A 14,510-nucleotide genomic window follows, 5' to 3' on the forward strand; every position below is an offset into this window, starting at 1 on the left:
TTTGCGACTTAAGACACTTGACCTCGACTGTTCCAAGTTTCCGGCCACATCGGGGGGAAAAAAGCAAAAGAGAACAGAAGAACTGCAATGAATACGAGAATACTACTGGCCTTATCCCCTAGGCTCCACAGAGCCACTAATTCTGCTACTGGTTGTACCTTCGAACAAACCCAAAGCAAGAGATGTTTTCCTGCTGCTTATGAACTTGTGGACTTTGATATTATGATTGTTGTAACATTGCTATACATGAGCATAACCAGCAGATATTGTTTATCTAGCACTGCCTGTTGAACTAATGCAACCTTTCGGCCTTATTAAGTAAACAGGCTTGAAAATATAAAATACAAGCGACTTTGGTTCCCTGTTTACGGTTCCTAATGTAATAATGATAATAATAAGGCCCCGAGTTCCTCATTCGTTTCCGAGCCCCTTTCGCCAGCGCTCTCTAAGAACTGCAAAGAAACCCGGCCTCGAAGTTGACCGATTTTAAGAATTCTCCAAAACCCGTTGGATCTGAAACTGCAAGACAATGGTCCGAATGCAAAACGCAGGAGAGATTTCAGGCTTCTGCCTTCCGAAACACATCTTTAACTGGCTCTGCAGCTACAGCGCTGGGTCCTGTGAATATAGTACCGGAGGAGCAGAGAGCATAGCTCGCTGCACCTCGGCTCACCTGCAAGATGGAAAAGAAAAAACGTCCAATATAAAAATGCTATAGAAACCAATTAAGTTAAGGGAAGTATCGTTGCTACCTCTCCCTCGCTCCACTCCCACTGCAACTCCCTAAATTATTTTGTACAAGTAGCTGCCTGGAAGCATGATTTCCCCACCTCCCTCCCTCCCCCCCTCCCCCCCCCGCCCCCGCATTAACAAGCCAAGAACCGCAGTGATATAACATCTTCAAGTGCAAGTGCTTTCACTAAACAACACAGACTCGGGAAGCACTGTGAAGCAGGCAGATCAAATAGGCAGCTGCTTGAATAAAGCAGTCAGTGCTGTTGCTCTGGTGTATCCAGGCTCGGTATCTTTGCTGCGGACGGGTGGCGGTGGGTGGGGGGGGCTGGAGTATTTGATGAAAAATCTCCTAAAAACAGCCGGGTTATGAGATCAGAGGAAGATCGCGGCCAAGGTTTGTGCGGGTTAGGTCAAACCAGGCCTGTCCTCAATAATAATAATAATGATAATAAATAAAAATACTTATTTTGGTTTGATGGGACGCCTTTCAGGTCAAAGCATTTCACAGGATCTACTGTAAAGTGCGGCGACTTATTCGTAGCGCACACGCAACAGCTAATTTGTGCACAGCAATGCCCACAAACAGTCACGAGGTGAATGACTAATTTTCTCTGGGGGATTGCTGGCCAGGACACCTGGAGAAACTCCCTTGGAATGTGGAACGCGATCGACAGTGCTGGCTTTCACGGCACGCACTATTGCAATGAAAGACGATAGGACGAAAGCGAAACGGGGAGAGAAGGTAACAGAACTTTTATTAAAGCAGTGAAATTCACTAGGACTCGCGTCTGACAGATTCTTGGATAAAACACTTAAGAGACGTGCAGAAGCAAAACAAAACGAAAAAAAAAAAGCCCTCAGGATAATTATCGGCGAATCATTCGCAGAGCTGTCAAATCTGACAGCGTTGATTAAAAAAAAAATTCATTCCTGCGCGGGTTAACACGAGTGAGAGTTCAACAACAGCATCTCCTCTGAGCCGTGAGCTAACTAACCAACTGCACTTCTAGCCTCCATCTTCCAACTTCATCCTCCAGCCAAATCCTTCAGCGTTATTTTTTCCCCATGGTTACACTCACAGACACACAACACGCACAAGTCATAAATCTTTGAATTCAAACCAAATTGAAATGTCTCACCCTTCAGTTACGGAAAGCACTGCAACACTCGCATTGCGAATGTGCTTCAGAATGGGTTCAAAATAGCCCGAGCCTGCCCTTGCTTGGATCTCTTCCTCGTTTGAGTCGAGGCTCGGGATCCAGCGCCAAAAAGAAAACTGCTGTACGTGAGCACCGGCTTCCAAATCTAGAGTCCTGACTCTGCTCTGGCCTCAACCTGCCGTGATCTCCAGGGAACTGCGTACAGGCAGTCGATGTCAAACCCGCAGGGCTGGTCTGTAGAGGGCCGCGATGATACAACAAATTACATTGGCAATGGACAGTCGAGGATTTGGACCCGAGCTGGGGGTTGGGATCAGGAGGGGTGGAGGGCGGGGAGTGAAGGGGTAAGGAAGATGGCCGAAGTCAACGAGGAGGGTCTTGAGGCGGCACTTGAAAATGGCAAGGCGGGGAGGGGGCGGTCAAAGGGTCTGTGCGGTAACTTATTCCACATGATCCTTTCTGCTCCTGTGCTGTACGTCAAGATCGGAGCAAAGCATGTGGGGGATGCAACCGCTAAAACAACCCAGATAAAACCTGACCCTGCCAGTCAATTTCTCTTCGTTCGTTCTATACGCGTCCCACAAGGCACTTCGTACAGGAGCAACTTCAATGGCGGTGCAAGTTGACAACCTTTAAAAAGTATCAAACAGTTATTCACTTAATTCAGCAATTTGGAAGTCAGTGATATGCGGCAATCTCAAAGTTTTGACCTGAAGAGATCCGACTCCTCCTAATGTTTCCGTTGCAATTTACCTCAGGATTTAAAAAAAATTTAATCTTGTGCTTCAAAGCAATGTTAGTAAGGCGCTCACCCTACTACTTCCTTAAGTTGGCATCATTCAGCACAAACAAACTACTTCACAATAGTAAGAATTAATCACAGTCAAGACTGAGTTCAAATGCAGTGCTGCGGGCGTTCTGTCCTTTAATAATAACAATCCTTGCATTTGACACAGCGCCTCATCACGTCATTGAGACGTCTCAAAGCGTTTCACAGAATGTACTGTAAAATGGATCGACTGTGTACTTTGTGGGCCAGTTGCGCACAGCTGAATCCCACAAACAGCCACGAGGCGAGCGATCAATTTTATTTGAAGGATTGTTGGCCGGGACAATGGGAGAAACTCCCTTCTCTTTTTGAATAGTTCCCTGGGATCTTCAACGTCCACCTGAACAGACAGACGCGACCTCAGTTTAACGCCTCAACCGAAGGACGGCACCTCCGACAAGGCAATGCACCCCCAGGACTGCATTGGAGTGTCAGGCAGGACACGCGAGTCCCAAAGTCTTGACGTGGGGCTTGAACCTACAACCCTTTGATTCGGAGGCGAGAGTGCTACTGAGCCAAGCTGCCACGTACGGGTGTAGTCGTGCTCTGAACACTGATAACCGACGAGGGTCGAGAGGGTTACCACAGAGGTGCTGGTCTCACTCGAGAAACGAGTAATGGGAGGGCAAAGGAAACGGTAGAGAAGGATGGGCCTTGGTGCGAATGGACAGGGAAGGCTTTCTTGATTCAAACGATTCCGTGATGCTGCGAACAGGACGAATCGAAGAAAGTTTTCCCTGGAGCCCGTGTCCTGCGACACGCAGCCAGCCGTCCCCTTCCAACACGACGGTGTCCAGGCAGGCGACGCAACGCACTATTCCCAGCAGCAACGGGATACTAAATCATCGAGACATCACCTGGTTTTGTGTGGCCTAATCATGAAGTGCTCTTTGTGTCTGGGTTACCGTAGCAGCTGTTAAAAGTAATAAACTACATCTGCAGTGCTCCACCGCTGAACAGCTGGAGAACATTTTATTGCTCTCTGGAGTATCGTTTTTTTTCCTGCAAAAAGCGTAAAAAAAAAAGAGCCCCACACTGATCTTTTTCACCGGCTTTCTTCCCTCGAAAATAGGATACTTTGTTTGAGGTGATCCAGCTAATTTGGCACGGACAATTCTGCCGTCTCAGTCGCTGCCAAACTAAATCAAGAGACCGCAGAACCTCTGAATACCTGTGTGTGTGCGCGCGCGCGTGTGTGTGTGTGTGTGTGTGTTTGTTTGTGCGCGCGTTGCTGCTCTGGTGAAATTTGCTCGGCTCCAGACGAAAGGACTAAGTCAGCAATTCATCATTCTGAACCCAGGTCCAAATACTGTGGTCTCATTGTGAAATTTTGCCGGAGGAAAATGAAAGGAACTCCTCTCAATCTTAACACGCAGAAAAAAGTTCGAGCTTTTCATTTCGAATCGGTGTAACCTGCCTCTACCTTTGGAGCGGGTGAAGGGGCAGAAGGAAGGGGCTTCTGTAGCTCACGCTGAACTGTAACTCACGCGGACGGACATTAGATCTGCTGGTGCACATACGAAGAGGTCTCTCAACACACTAGGATCTTTACTTAGGTGATGGCTGCTCTACCGGAGAGATAGTCTTTGTTGTCAGGTTTGCTTCTGAGCCCCCACCTTCCCTGCCCAAACACACACACACACACACACAATTTCCTGGAGTTCCTAATTTCCAGTACAAGATATCGATGGAAATTTAACGAAATATTACACGACGTGCAAGCTCAAATCCTCGCCCTAAGTGGCAAGTGGACCTGGCATGGGTCTCTTTGCTGCTATCGGATTATATTTTGTTCAAATGAAAGCCTTTTGTTTCCAGGCCCGCAGGTTTCCAGGTTCACGCCGGACTCCGTGTGTACCTGGTCTGTGCAGTCAGTGAGAGCGAGAGGTAATTGGGCAGCGCAGTGTCCCACAAACAGTCGTGGATTGAGCGACCAAATTATTATTATCTTTCGATGGGGTTTTACCCCCGGAAAGCGAAACGCCGATCGACTAACAATCGGGTTCCAACTTACTGCTCGGTAAACAGAGGCGTGCGGAGCACGGAAACTTGCCCAAGGTTCCGCCCTGCCCGGGAATCGAACCCGGATCCTTTCACTTTAGCAACAACAAGTTGCACTTATATGGCACCCTTCACCCTGGACGGCATCTCGGAGCACTTAATACGCAAATACAGAGCTGCTTCTGTAGAGCTGCAAACTTGAGTCTTCCAAAAAGAAAGCATTATCCTAACCAAATGCTGTTAGAACGCAATGTTCAGCTGTTGGAGGGAATGCAGTCGAGAGTTACCAGATAAGTTTTCAGAACTTAGTGCACAGATATATGGGCAAAGAATGAGCACCATACGGCCTTTCTCTCTGAGAAAGACCAAGGATAACTGATGGGAATTTAGAATCCTGGAAGCGTTGGGGAATTTTTGAACGCAAATTTAGTTTTTTTTCCTGCACTGTTACCAAATACAAAACTCAAACGGGTCATGGGTTAAAGAAGGACAGGCAGCAAGAGCAAAAATGAAACGCAGAACGTAACATTATGTTTCGCCTCCCGAGTAGTTTTGAATCATGGTGTAAGGTTATGGTATAGGGCTGCCACACTAACCCAATTTTGGGAGTTTCCTGACAGCACGGAAACAACTTGTTGGGTGTAATGTTGAGGGGCTTTTTCAAGTTTCTTGAGTTGAAATATTGGCAGCCTCACAGAGCAACACAAGGGTAAACCTTACACGACTAATGGGGTGAATTTATTATAAGAGCAGTACACTAAGGCAATCTGAGCTCAGGCTGTGAACTTCCGTCCACAACATCTAGATGGAAACCATTGAAAAGAGTTTTATTTGTGAGTTGGAGCGTAATCGGAGGAAGGCAAACAATCAGATAATCTGGGTATTGCTCTTTTCTGGTTGATGCTATTTCACCATTACGGTAAACAAGAGTTAGAACAAAACACAAGGTGTTCCTCTCAGTAACATTACCGGAATAGTGCTGCTATACTGGGGGTAATAACCTCAAATTAGTTACAAAGATCAGTTTATTGGCTCGTAATCAGTTCACAAAATATATTTTTGCAAAATTCCAGTCATTTGAGGCCGGAGTTTTAACACACACTGAAATCCAGGTACTTGCATCTGTTAAACTGGGTCACGTAGGAACATCACAGTAAAGTGGGAGAGAAATGCGTATTTTATCAATCAAAGTGCATTCATACTCAGATGGAGACTTGCTCCTGCCCACTGAACCATCAACTCCAATCATAGTATAGTTTTTATTAAGTGTAAATGTATCTTTGCAGTATGAAAAAAAGGCCAATAAACATCATGTATATCAACACTGGTTCACACGGAATTAGCATAAGAGCGTTACAGCACGGAAACAGCCCATTTGGCCCAACGAGTCCATTCTGCTGTCTACAAGCCTCCACCCCCCCCACCCCGCCCCTCTCCCTCATCTATGTGTTCAGTTTCCTCCTAAATACGTTGATGTTTTTTGAGTCAACCCCAGTTTCTGGCACATTCATACCCGTATAAAGACATTCCTCCTGATCTTCCCATTAGATCTCTCACTGGTTATCTTAGCTTTATGTCTTCCAGCAACACTGCGCTTCCTAGCACAATCCTGAGAGCAAACACCACAGCCACAGGCTTGACAAACAATCCACAACAGGTGAACACGTCCGACCCACTTCTCTATCACAATGCACCGCGTCTAAAGGCGCACAGTTTTTAAAACGTGCATTTCAGAACAACAACAGTTTCTCTTCTGGGTTTAATTACGGCTCGGCATTCGAGGAGCCTGGGCCAAGCAATGCATGTACTTGTCTTGCTCGCCCTCTATTGGCAACTGCTATTAAACAATTAGGAAGCAAGTGTACAAAATAGGTCTTGTGGTGTTTCCAGTCAGTGGCAACCCCCACTGCGTCGTGCTCTTGTGCTTTTAAGCTCACAATGAATTAAGATCTTGGAAGGAGATACAGCAGTTGCCAAGTTAGTGAGATGCAGTTGATAAAAAGAGGGAGGGAGGCTGAAGGAAGAGGGAGGAAAACCGACTTGTGCTCCCATTTGATTTAATAGAAACAGGGAGCAATTATCAGCTCGAACAGCGGACAACAAATAAATAGGTCGTTTTGTGGGTCAGAAAGATGAGAGACAAGGCACAAAATAAACGGATCCAAAGGAAGTTAAACAGCGCTGGGATTCTTGAGCTCACGTGGTGGTTCCACCACTGCACTGCAGCAACCGAACAATAAACTTTCATCATCCATGAGAACCACACAGTTCTACCAAATGATTTAACAAAGGCTCTTGTATTCGAGAGATCTTGTAAATCAATACCGCTATTTTACCTTGAGTCCATTTGGAGTTTCGCAATCAACTGAACGTTTTCTTTGGAATTGTCAAGATAACCCGTCAAGCTGTTGAAATGATCCTAAATTGCAAACAAATGTTCTCAAATATGCTTCAAATATTCTTATTTAGGCTTACTCTTGCTCTCGAACGAAAAATATTTAACGCCGCTGTTTGAAATGCGCCAATGAAAAGATGCATGAGAGGAGAGAAGCAAACTAAAATGGATTCATATTCCATCAAGGACTCTTCAATCAACACAAATCTACTTGGGTTTACATAGCACCCTTCAGGGAAGGGGAACATCTCGGAGCACTTTACCATGAGGAGGTGGGACCCTGACCTGAGGAGAGGAAGACAGGGAAAGGGTGAAACGACTGAAGGGCAGGACTCGAGAAGTGAGACTGAGGGATAGAGGGAGGGAGTTTCTGAGGTTTCACAGAATAAAAAACCTGGAAGTGGAACGGAGGGGGCGAGCAGAGGACTGGGGGGCGGTTAGGAGAAAGCGGGGAGATCGGGAGACGCTGGAGTGAAAAGATTTATAGTGAGGGCGAGACCGTTGAAATCAATCCACTGGGAGAAAGGCCATGGAGCCTGGCAAGAGCTGGGGTGAGACCCGTGCGGATGATAAATACAAACCCCTGTATTTGAAACAGTGTCTGATGTAGCGCCTGCAGCATCAAAGGGCCTTAAACAGCTTCAGGGGTAATTGCTGTTAAGCACAGTAGCTGTGTATTTGTACGAAAATCACGCAGGGTCAGAATTCTACCGTGAAGCACTTTGAGACGTCTCGAAGTCGTGATAAGGCGCTATATCAAATGCAAGGATTATTATTATTATTATGATTATTATTACTATTATTATCCTGATAACGTTGTGAGCTAATACCTCCACATGTAAAGGGGAAAGCATCCTAACTCTCCTATACACTCCAGAACTGTCATCCGTCATTCTACTTTTCTGAATTCCCAGCATCTAAAACTGAAGACTCAACTCCCACAAAGCGTTTCTGCCAATGTTGAATAATAATACTGAGCCTTGCGTTTGATATAGCGCTTTTCGCGTCTTCTCGACGTCTCAAAACTCTTCACAGAATATACTGTGAAGTGAATTGACTGTATATTTGTGGGCGAAACGCGGCAGCCAATTGCGCACAGCAGTGTCCCACAAACAGTCGTGGATTAAGGGACCAAATTTTTTTTTCAGGGATTAGTCGATTGAGGCCAATCGACTAACAACCAGGTTCCTACTTACCGCTAGGTAAACAGAGGCGTGTGGAGTACGGAAACTTGCGCAACATTTCACCCTGCCGGGAATCGAACCCAGGTCACTCACTTGCGAGGCGAGTGCTCTAACCAATGAGCTACAGAACTAAGCAAGCTCTCAACACTAAGCAAGGTCACTCAGTACCAAACCTGCTCAGATAGAAAAGGTGGAAAACTATCCCGGAGGATTTTCAATCCTGATTTTCAAATCACAGAACATGTACAAGGTAATGCACCGTGTGCAGTATGTATAAACGCACAATGAAATAAATCCGGATTGAAAGATTGTGGAGTTAAATAGATCCAACACCGAAGGAAATAGGGGGACAGGGATTGAAGTTAAGGTAAAGGCACAGAGGTTCAAGTTACGATGAAGATCCAGAAAAAAAGGATAAGGCAGTAAAGAAGGAGCTTCTGTGCTTTTATCTCAACTTAAAATTAGGTTAGGCCACAGAGGCTCCTTCTTCAGTCACATGGAGTTTCAAGACCTTCTGTAGCTCGCAGCATCCAACACTATTTGTTTACAAGTTGGGCTAACGCTGGAGCACTCGTGTAAACAAGTAGTACGCAAATGGCTTGAAAATATTTCGAATTTTGGAAACAAATCCGTGCCTTTTTAACACAAAAACACATGTGTGCTGGTCTATTCACTGAGACGAGGGGTGGTGTTTTGGACTGGCCTTGGAGCCAATCCGAAGCTCCCCAACGTTGGAAACACAGCGTCAGGGAACATGGAACGATACCCAGATTATCTGATTCCTTGCCTTCCCAGGGCACAAATATATCCCTTTGGCGATATTGGAGGATATTAATTCAGCAGCCTCAGACTTGGACGTGCTGAATTTGGCAAAGGTCCTCCTACTTCTTTGGCTAATGACTCACCGCCTTGTGCTGTTGATGCCTTTTCAAACACTTGTCTGGAATTATCATGGCAAAAAAAAACTTGCGTCTTTGTACAGGAGTTTGTTTTCGAAACAGCTCCCCAGATTTTTAGGTCGTTTAAACGCAGCGCTGAGCGAATCCAAGTAGCCGTCTCCTCCAGGCACTTGACCTACCTGCGCAGATTCCGTCTCACTGGCTGAGTTGAAACCTTCTGCTTTTAATCCTCTTGTTGGACACTGTGAAAAGTTGCGTTCCAAAGGCCCATGCTCTACGCTAGTCCCCAGCACAAACAATCATTTATAACTGCCCCACCATTTCCTAGTCTCCGGCCAGATTTCAGCCCAATTTTCTGCTACTTAAATTGTTTCAACATTTTCCTGCTCGCAATCTGATCAAAGAACATCTGGAAAACACTCCTTTGGAAAGTCTGAACATCGATACCAGTAAATGGACATCTTGAGGGGAAACGGTTAAATATTTCCTTGCCCACCTCCCCAGCCACTCCCCGTAGAATCCAATAGTTCACAGCTGGTTCACAGGAAAAGCTTTTACTGGGGCTGATGGTGTGCAGGCAATGCTGCAACCCAGCGCAACTGAGCAGATACCCAGGATATCTGGGTATTTTCAGGATATAAACACGCCAAACAACAACAACAACAACAACAAGATTTCATTTATAGAGAGCCTTTCACATCAGGAGGACGTCCCAAGGCGCCGGACAGTTGGGTCAGGACCCGAGCATTGGGGGGAAATGGTCAGGGTGAGGGGAGGGAAGGGAGGGAGCGAGGAGGGGGTAGAGAGTCGAGAGGGGAGCTGAAGGCTCGGTCAAAGAGAAAGGTCTTGAGATCGGCCTTGAAGGAGGAAAGGGAGGAAGCGGCGAAGGCACTGGGGGATGGAGTTCCAGAGCCCCGGGGCTGAGAGGCTGAAGGCCCGGCCACCGATGGTAGGGCGGTTGGGGCGGGGGATGTGGAGCAGACCGGAGCCAGAGGAACGGAGGGTAAGGGCAGGTAAGTAGGAGGATCGTAGGTCGGAGAGATAGGAGGGAGCGAGGCCGTGAATGGCCTTATAGGTGAGGATGAGGATCTTGAATTCGAGTGAATTCAAGCAGAGTGTAGCTGGGTACAACACAATACACGGTTCTGTTGAGATTTACATCGGGAGGACGTCTCAAAGCGCTTTACACAGCTGCCTGTGCACCTGAGGGAGGAAGGTAGTGGGGGGATGGGGTTGGAAAGGAGAGTAAGAAGTTGACCAAAGGCGAGGTCAAAGAGGCAAGTCTTGAGGCAGGCTTTGGAAGTGAGGAGGGAAGGTAATCTGGGAATGGAGTTCCAGAGAGCGGGAGCTGTAAGATCACTTGATAATTTTGGGGCACATAGGGCAGGGAACACGATTCATTCAGGCCAGTGTTCATTCAGAGGAGTCTGGTCCTGTGTTTTCTACGTCAAGGAACTTTGAAGACATTTTTCGCCAAATCATAACCTCTTTACCAGCCAATTCCTAAAGGAAAGCTTTACGACAGGAGCCACACAGCCCATCGTTTGAATGATTTGGTCCAAACAAGGCAAAAGAGCCATGAATTTTTGAAAAACATTTTTGAAACCTGTCATTAAATGGCTTTTGTCTTTCAATTGTTGAGCTTACTGAGGTAGTGGAGGTGGCCAAGCAAAGGTGTTCCAAATGACTTGAGCTTTGCAATTAACATAAGCTCTGTGCAAGTGGAAGCACGTATGTGCCGAGCTTCACTTTGTCCCTGTACCTAGACAGCTGGCAGTGTAACTCAATGCTGCCGTTCTCACCACTGTAAAGCGGGTGTTACACTGGCATCTGCAGAGTAATTGGGACAAAAGAAACATCGGTTCAAACCAAAGCCTCCCAAAGCATTGGCATCCCAGCAAAGTCGCTGAAAATGGCCGACTGTTCCATCTGGAACGACAAAGGGAAGAGAGGAACCTCGCTCACATTGTTATTGATGATTTGCTGCCTGAAGAGAAGAAACACATACAAAAGGCAATCAAGACTATCCAGGCTTCTGTGTGCGAGTCAGGGAGCATCTCACAGTTGAAGCCCATGCCTGACACCTTCAAATATCACTACACACTTAAGAGTTCCAGGGAGTCATCACACCATACCTTTTGGTTAATTGGAGTCCCATTTCCTTATTAAAAATTCAGATTAAAGTACCAGAAAATTGAACTCAAGAGAGTACAACCTCAAGAGAAATTGACATTGTCGAGTGTAATTATAGATAATTACTCCTCATAAGAATTTTACGGTCACCTCCCCTCCCCGGCGCGGAGTCAGGCTCCGCCACTGTTAAGCGCTCTGAGACGCTACCCTGTGTGGCGGGCGCTATATAAGTACAAATTGTTGTTGTAGATTTTGAGACAAAACCCAGTTTGTGATCACCTGTTCCAGGCCAGACTGAGCCCATCATATGTACATGTGGCCAGTAAACAGGGTCGAGAGGACTGAGCTTGGCGTGAGACTGAAAGCATGATTGCCTTTGAAAGTATTCAGGCTATTGAGGGCATTCAGTAAACTGAAACCAGACCATTCACCAAATCATGACCGAAACCGTGAACGCAGCTAAATGCATGTACCTGAAAGTGAATAGAAAGTTGCTTTGCACTGGTGGCATTCCCAATACAAGAAGCATTTGCAAGCAAAGGGAAAAAGCACCCCCTTTTCTGTGATAATGACTTAATGCCTTGCCACTCTTTAACAAAATAAAGATAATTTCCTTTTAAATAAAATAATTGCAGCAATATTCCCCAGTTAGACATTTTCATTATTAACCTTGCATGTAAGCTAAACATCTATGATTCTTACTTCTTCAGAACAGTGTAAATATTATTTCAAGTCATTTAGAATATTGTTGGTGCTTTCATTCTCAACAATATGAAGCTTTGCTGAAGTAACGGAAATGTGTTTTTTTTAATACCAGTTCGGTGCTGGACTTTTCAACTCGGAAACCTTTAGCGAAGAGGTTAATGGTTCACTCTTGCCTTTGTGAAGAGACTCGAAGGTGGTTTACCTGCTTGGTTCTTGGGTTGCCAGCCTGTCACCCTGACATTGCCAGAGGCCACAGAAGGTTTGAACGATGGGATTGATCCTGGAGCAGGAGGTGTTGTGCGAGACATGACGCTGGAAACCTTGGTCATGGGTTTTACTGAAGCCATCGCTGGGACACTGGGCTGATGCATCTCCACACCATCGCAACTGTAAAGCAAGAACAAGAAACTCATTTGTGAATAATAGACTTGACAGCACTCTCTGGTCAACGCCTTCGCCCAGGACATCCAGCCAATGCTCTCCACAGTCTTTGCTTGAATACCAAGTATTTAATTAATTGAATTAAAGATGTGCTGCTTCACAAATAATTTATTTAATTATGGCTTTGTTTAAAAGACCGGATTGTATTACGCACACAGAACGTCTTTCCTGAAGCTCTCGTTACTCTCTTGTGATAGTGTTCATGTTTTGAAACAACCCGCTCCCCTCCAAGGATTACAGCAATGAGCCACTGACATTCTGCAGCGTGCACGTGTATACCAGTATCCTGTTCCTCTCCCACAACAGGTTCAGTCCTTTGTGGGAACAACCTTTTCATTTTAAAAGGCGAGTGTGCGATAAGCCAACAAAATTAAAGCACCTTTGTCAGTCACCTGCACGTGCAAACAAGACTGTTGATGTTTCTGCCTCATCGTTGAACAAAAGGATTTTAGTGTTTGCACACACATTTCATAAGCCTTAAAACACACAGTGCAAATCAGTCAAGCCTTTCAGCCACCCTTGCTCTATTCGGCTTGGGGTCCGCACATTGTACTCGGGGTGATGAAGACCAGGTGCAATTAAAGCTCGAAAAGTCAACAAAACACCCACATCATTCCATTCATAACTGAGGTTAGAGTGCACTTGGCAAGCAAAAGTACTGACACACACACACACAGAAAGTTACACGCTCAACATGTTCAGAGTAATACTTTTCAAGTGGCCCACAAGCGATAATGTCGCAATCTCCGAACATTTCCGATAAATAGAAAGTCTGTTTTTCAGGTCTCATCTGCGGTCCTCACTTGAATCCCAAATATTTATTTAATCGAATTAAAAATATGCTGTTACACGAAGTACATAATTATAGCTTTGTTTATAGGACCAGACAGAATTACGTAGACAATCTTTCCCGAAGCTCCTATTTTGCTCTTGTGATAGTGTAGGTTAAAATCGTGGTCAGAAAAGAAACTACGTACAGGGGGAACTCCACTGCGTCGTGATTAATAGGAATCCAAAATTTTCAACCAGCTTTACAAGCGAGACCGTAAAACAGCCACCGGCGGTTAGTACTTCCAGGTTTGTGACTTAGAAAATTGGACCAGATTAGCCAAAAAATATCTGCAACATCAACTAGCCTGTAGACACTCACTATCTGAGCACACATTAGACACACGCATGAAAGGTGTAATGCAGTTTACCAACGCTAGTATGCTGCACCGTATTAACTAGCCCTATCAGTTAGGTCTTTGGCTCGCAGTGTTGAGAATCTGTTTGCACATTGAAGAGCAATTGAGCCACTTATCAAACAGGCCTTGGATTTTCCTGGCCCCGGTAAAGGAGATCATGTTTACCTTCCCTCGAATCTATCTTTAGAAGTGCTATTCATTGTATCCATCTGGAATGGGAAAGGGTTAAGTGGAGCTACCGGGAATTGAAAAAACTAAGCTGTTAAATACAAAGATGTCAGTGGATCCCAGTTCCCAGTACGGAGCAGCCTGTGTGGGTTTCCCAGTTTCTCTCATAGGTTAACCATCTGTATACATATTCACTTTATAAACAATATCCCACGTCAAAAACTGGATTCCTTGGTTAGGAGTCAAACTTGGTTAATGTTCAAAGTGCTGATCTCCAGACCAACTCTGACAGCAACTTAGGTCAGACTGCGATTGAAGTTCGATTTCCCAATGAGTCGTGTGCTTTAGTTTGATAGGTACAGTATTAGGCAGTTTGTTATTTAAACACTCAGAAGAGCGAGAAATATTACCTAGACTGTGCAGACATAACCGAAGAGACTGAAAAGTTGTAAGATGACTTTTCTAAAGAGGAAACAGATTGGTGCCAAGTAACACTGCAAAAACAAGAAGATCAAAGACCAGGAGTCAAGCCAAAGTAGAATCATATTTGGAGGTTAGACGAGGATTAGAGTAACTAGTGCTTATCAGAATGTTATGGTTTTCTTTCTCCCCCCCCACCCCTCCGTGTTTGGGTCCAGTGGACTCTGTTCAGCACCTCCTAAAATAGCACTAA

At 45.5% G+C, this 14,510-nt stretch overlaps 1 protein-coding gene across 7 annotated transcripts in view; it reads right to left on the reverse strand.

Annotated features, from left to right (window-relative positions):
• Positions 1–14,510, reverse strand: part of LOC103184491 (PDZ and LIM domain protein 5) — a 142,325-nt gene that overhangs the window by 12,511 nt on the left and 115,304 nt on the right. For all 7 annotated transcript variants that reach the window (XM_042336462.1, XM_042336486.1, XM_042336474.1 and 4 more), the window contains one exon: positions 12,244–12,428. In XM_042336462.1, the coding sequence (XP_042192396.1) occupies positions 12,244–12,428 (185 nt within the window). The remainder of the gene's footprint in view (positions 1–12,243; positions 12,429–14,510) is intronic.

This window comes from Callorhinchus milii, unplaced genomic scaffold, assembly GCF_018977255.1.
Source record: "Callorhinchus milii isolate IMCB2004 unplaced genomic scaffold, IMCB_Cmil_1.0 Scaffold1, whole genome shotgun sequence".
Classification (NCBI taxonomy): Eukaryota; Metazoa; Chordata; class Chondrichthyes; order Chimaeriformes; family Callorhinchidae; genus Callorhinchus; species Callorhinchus milii.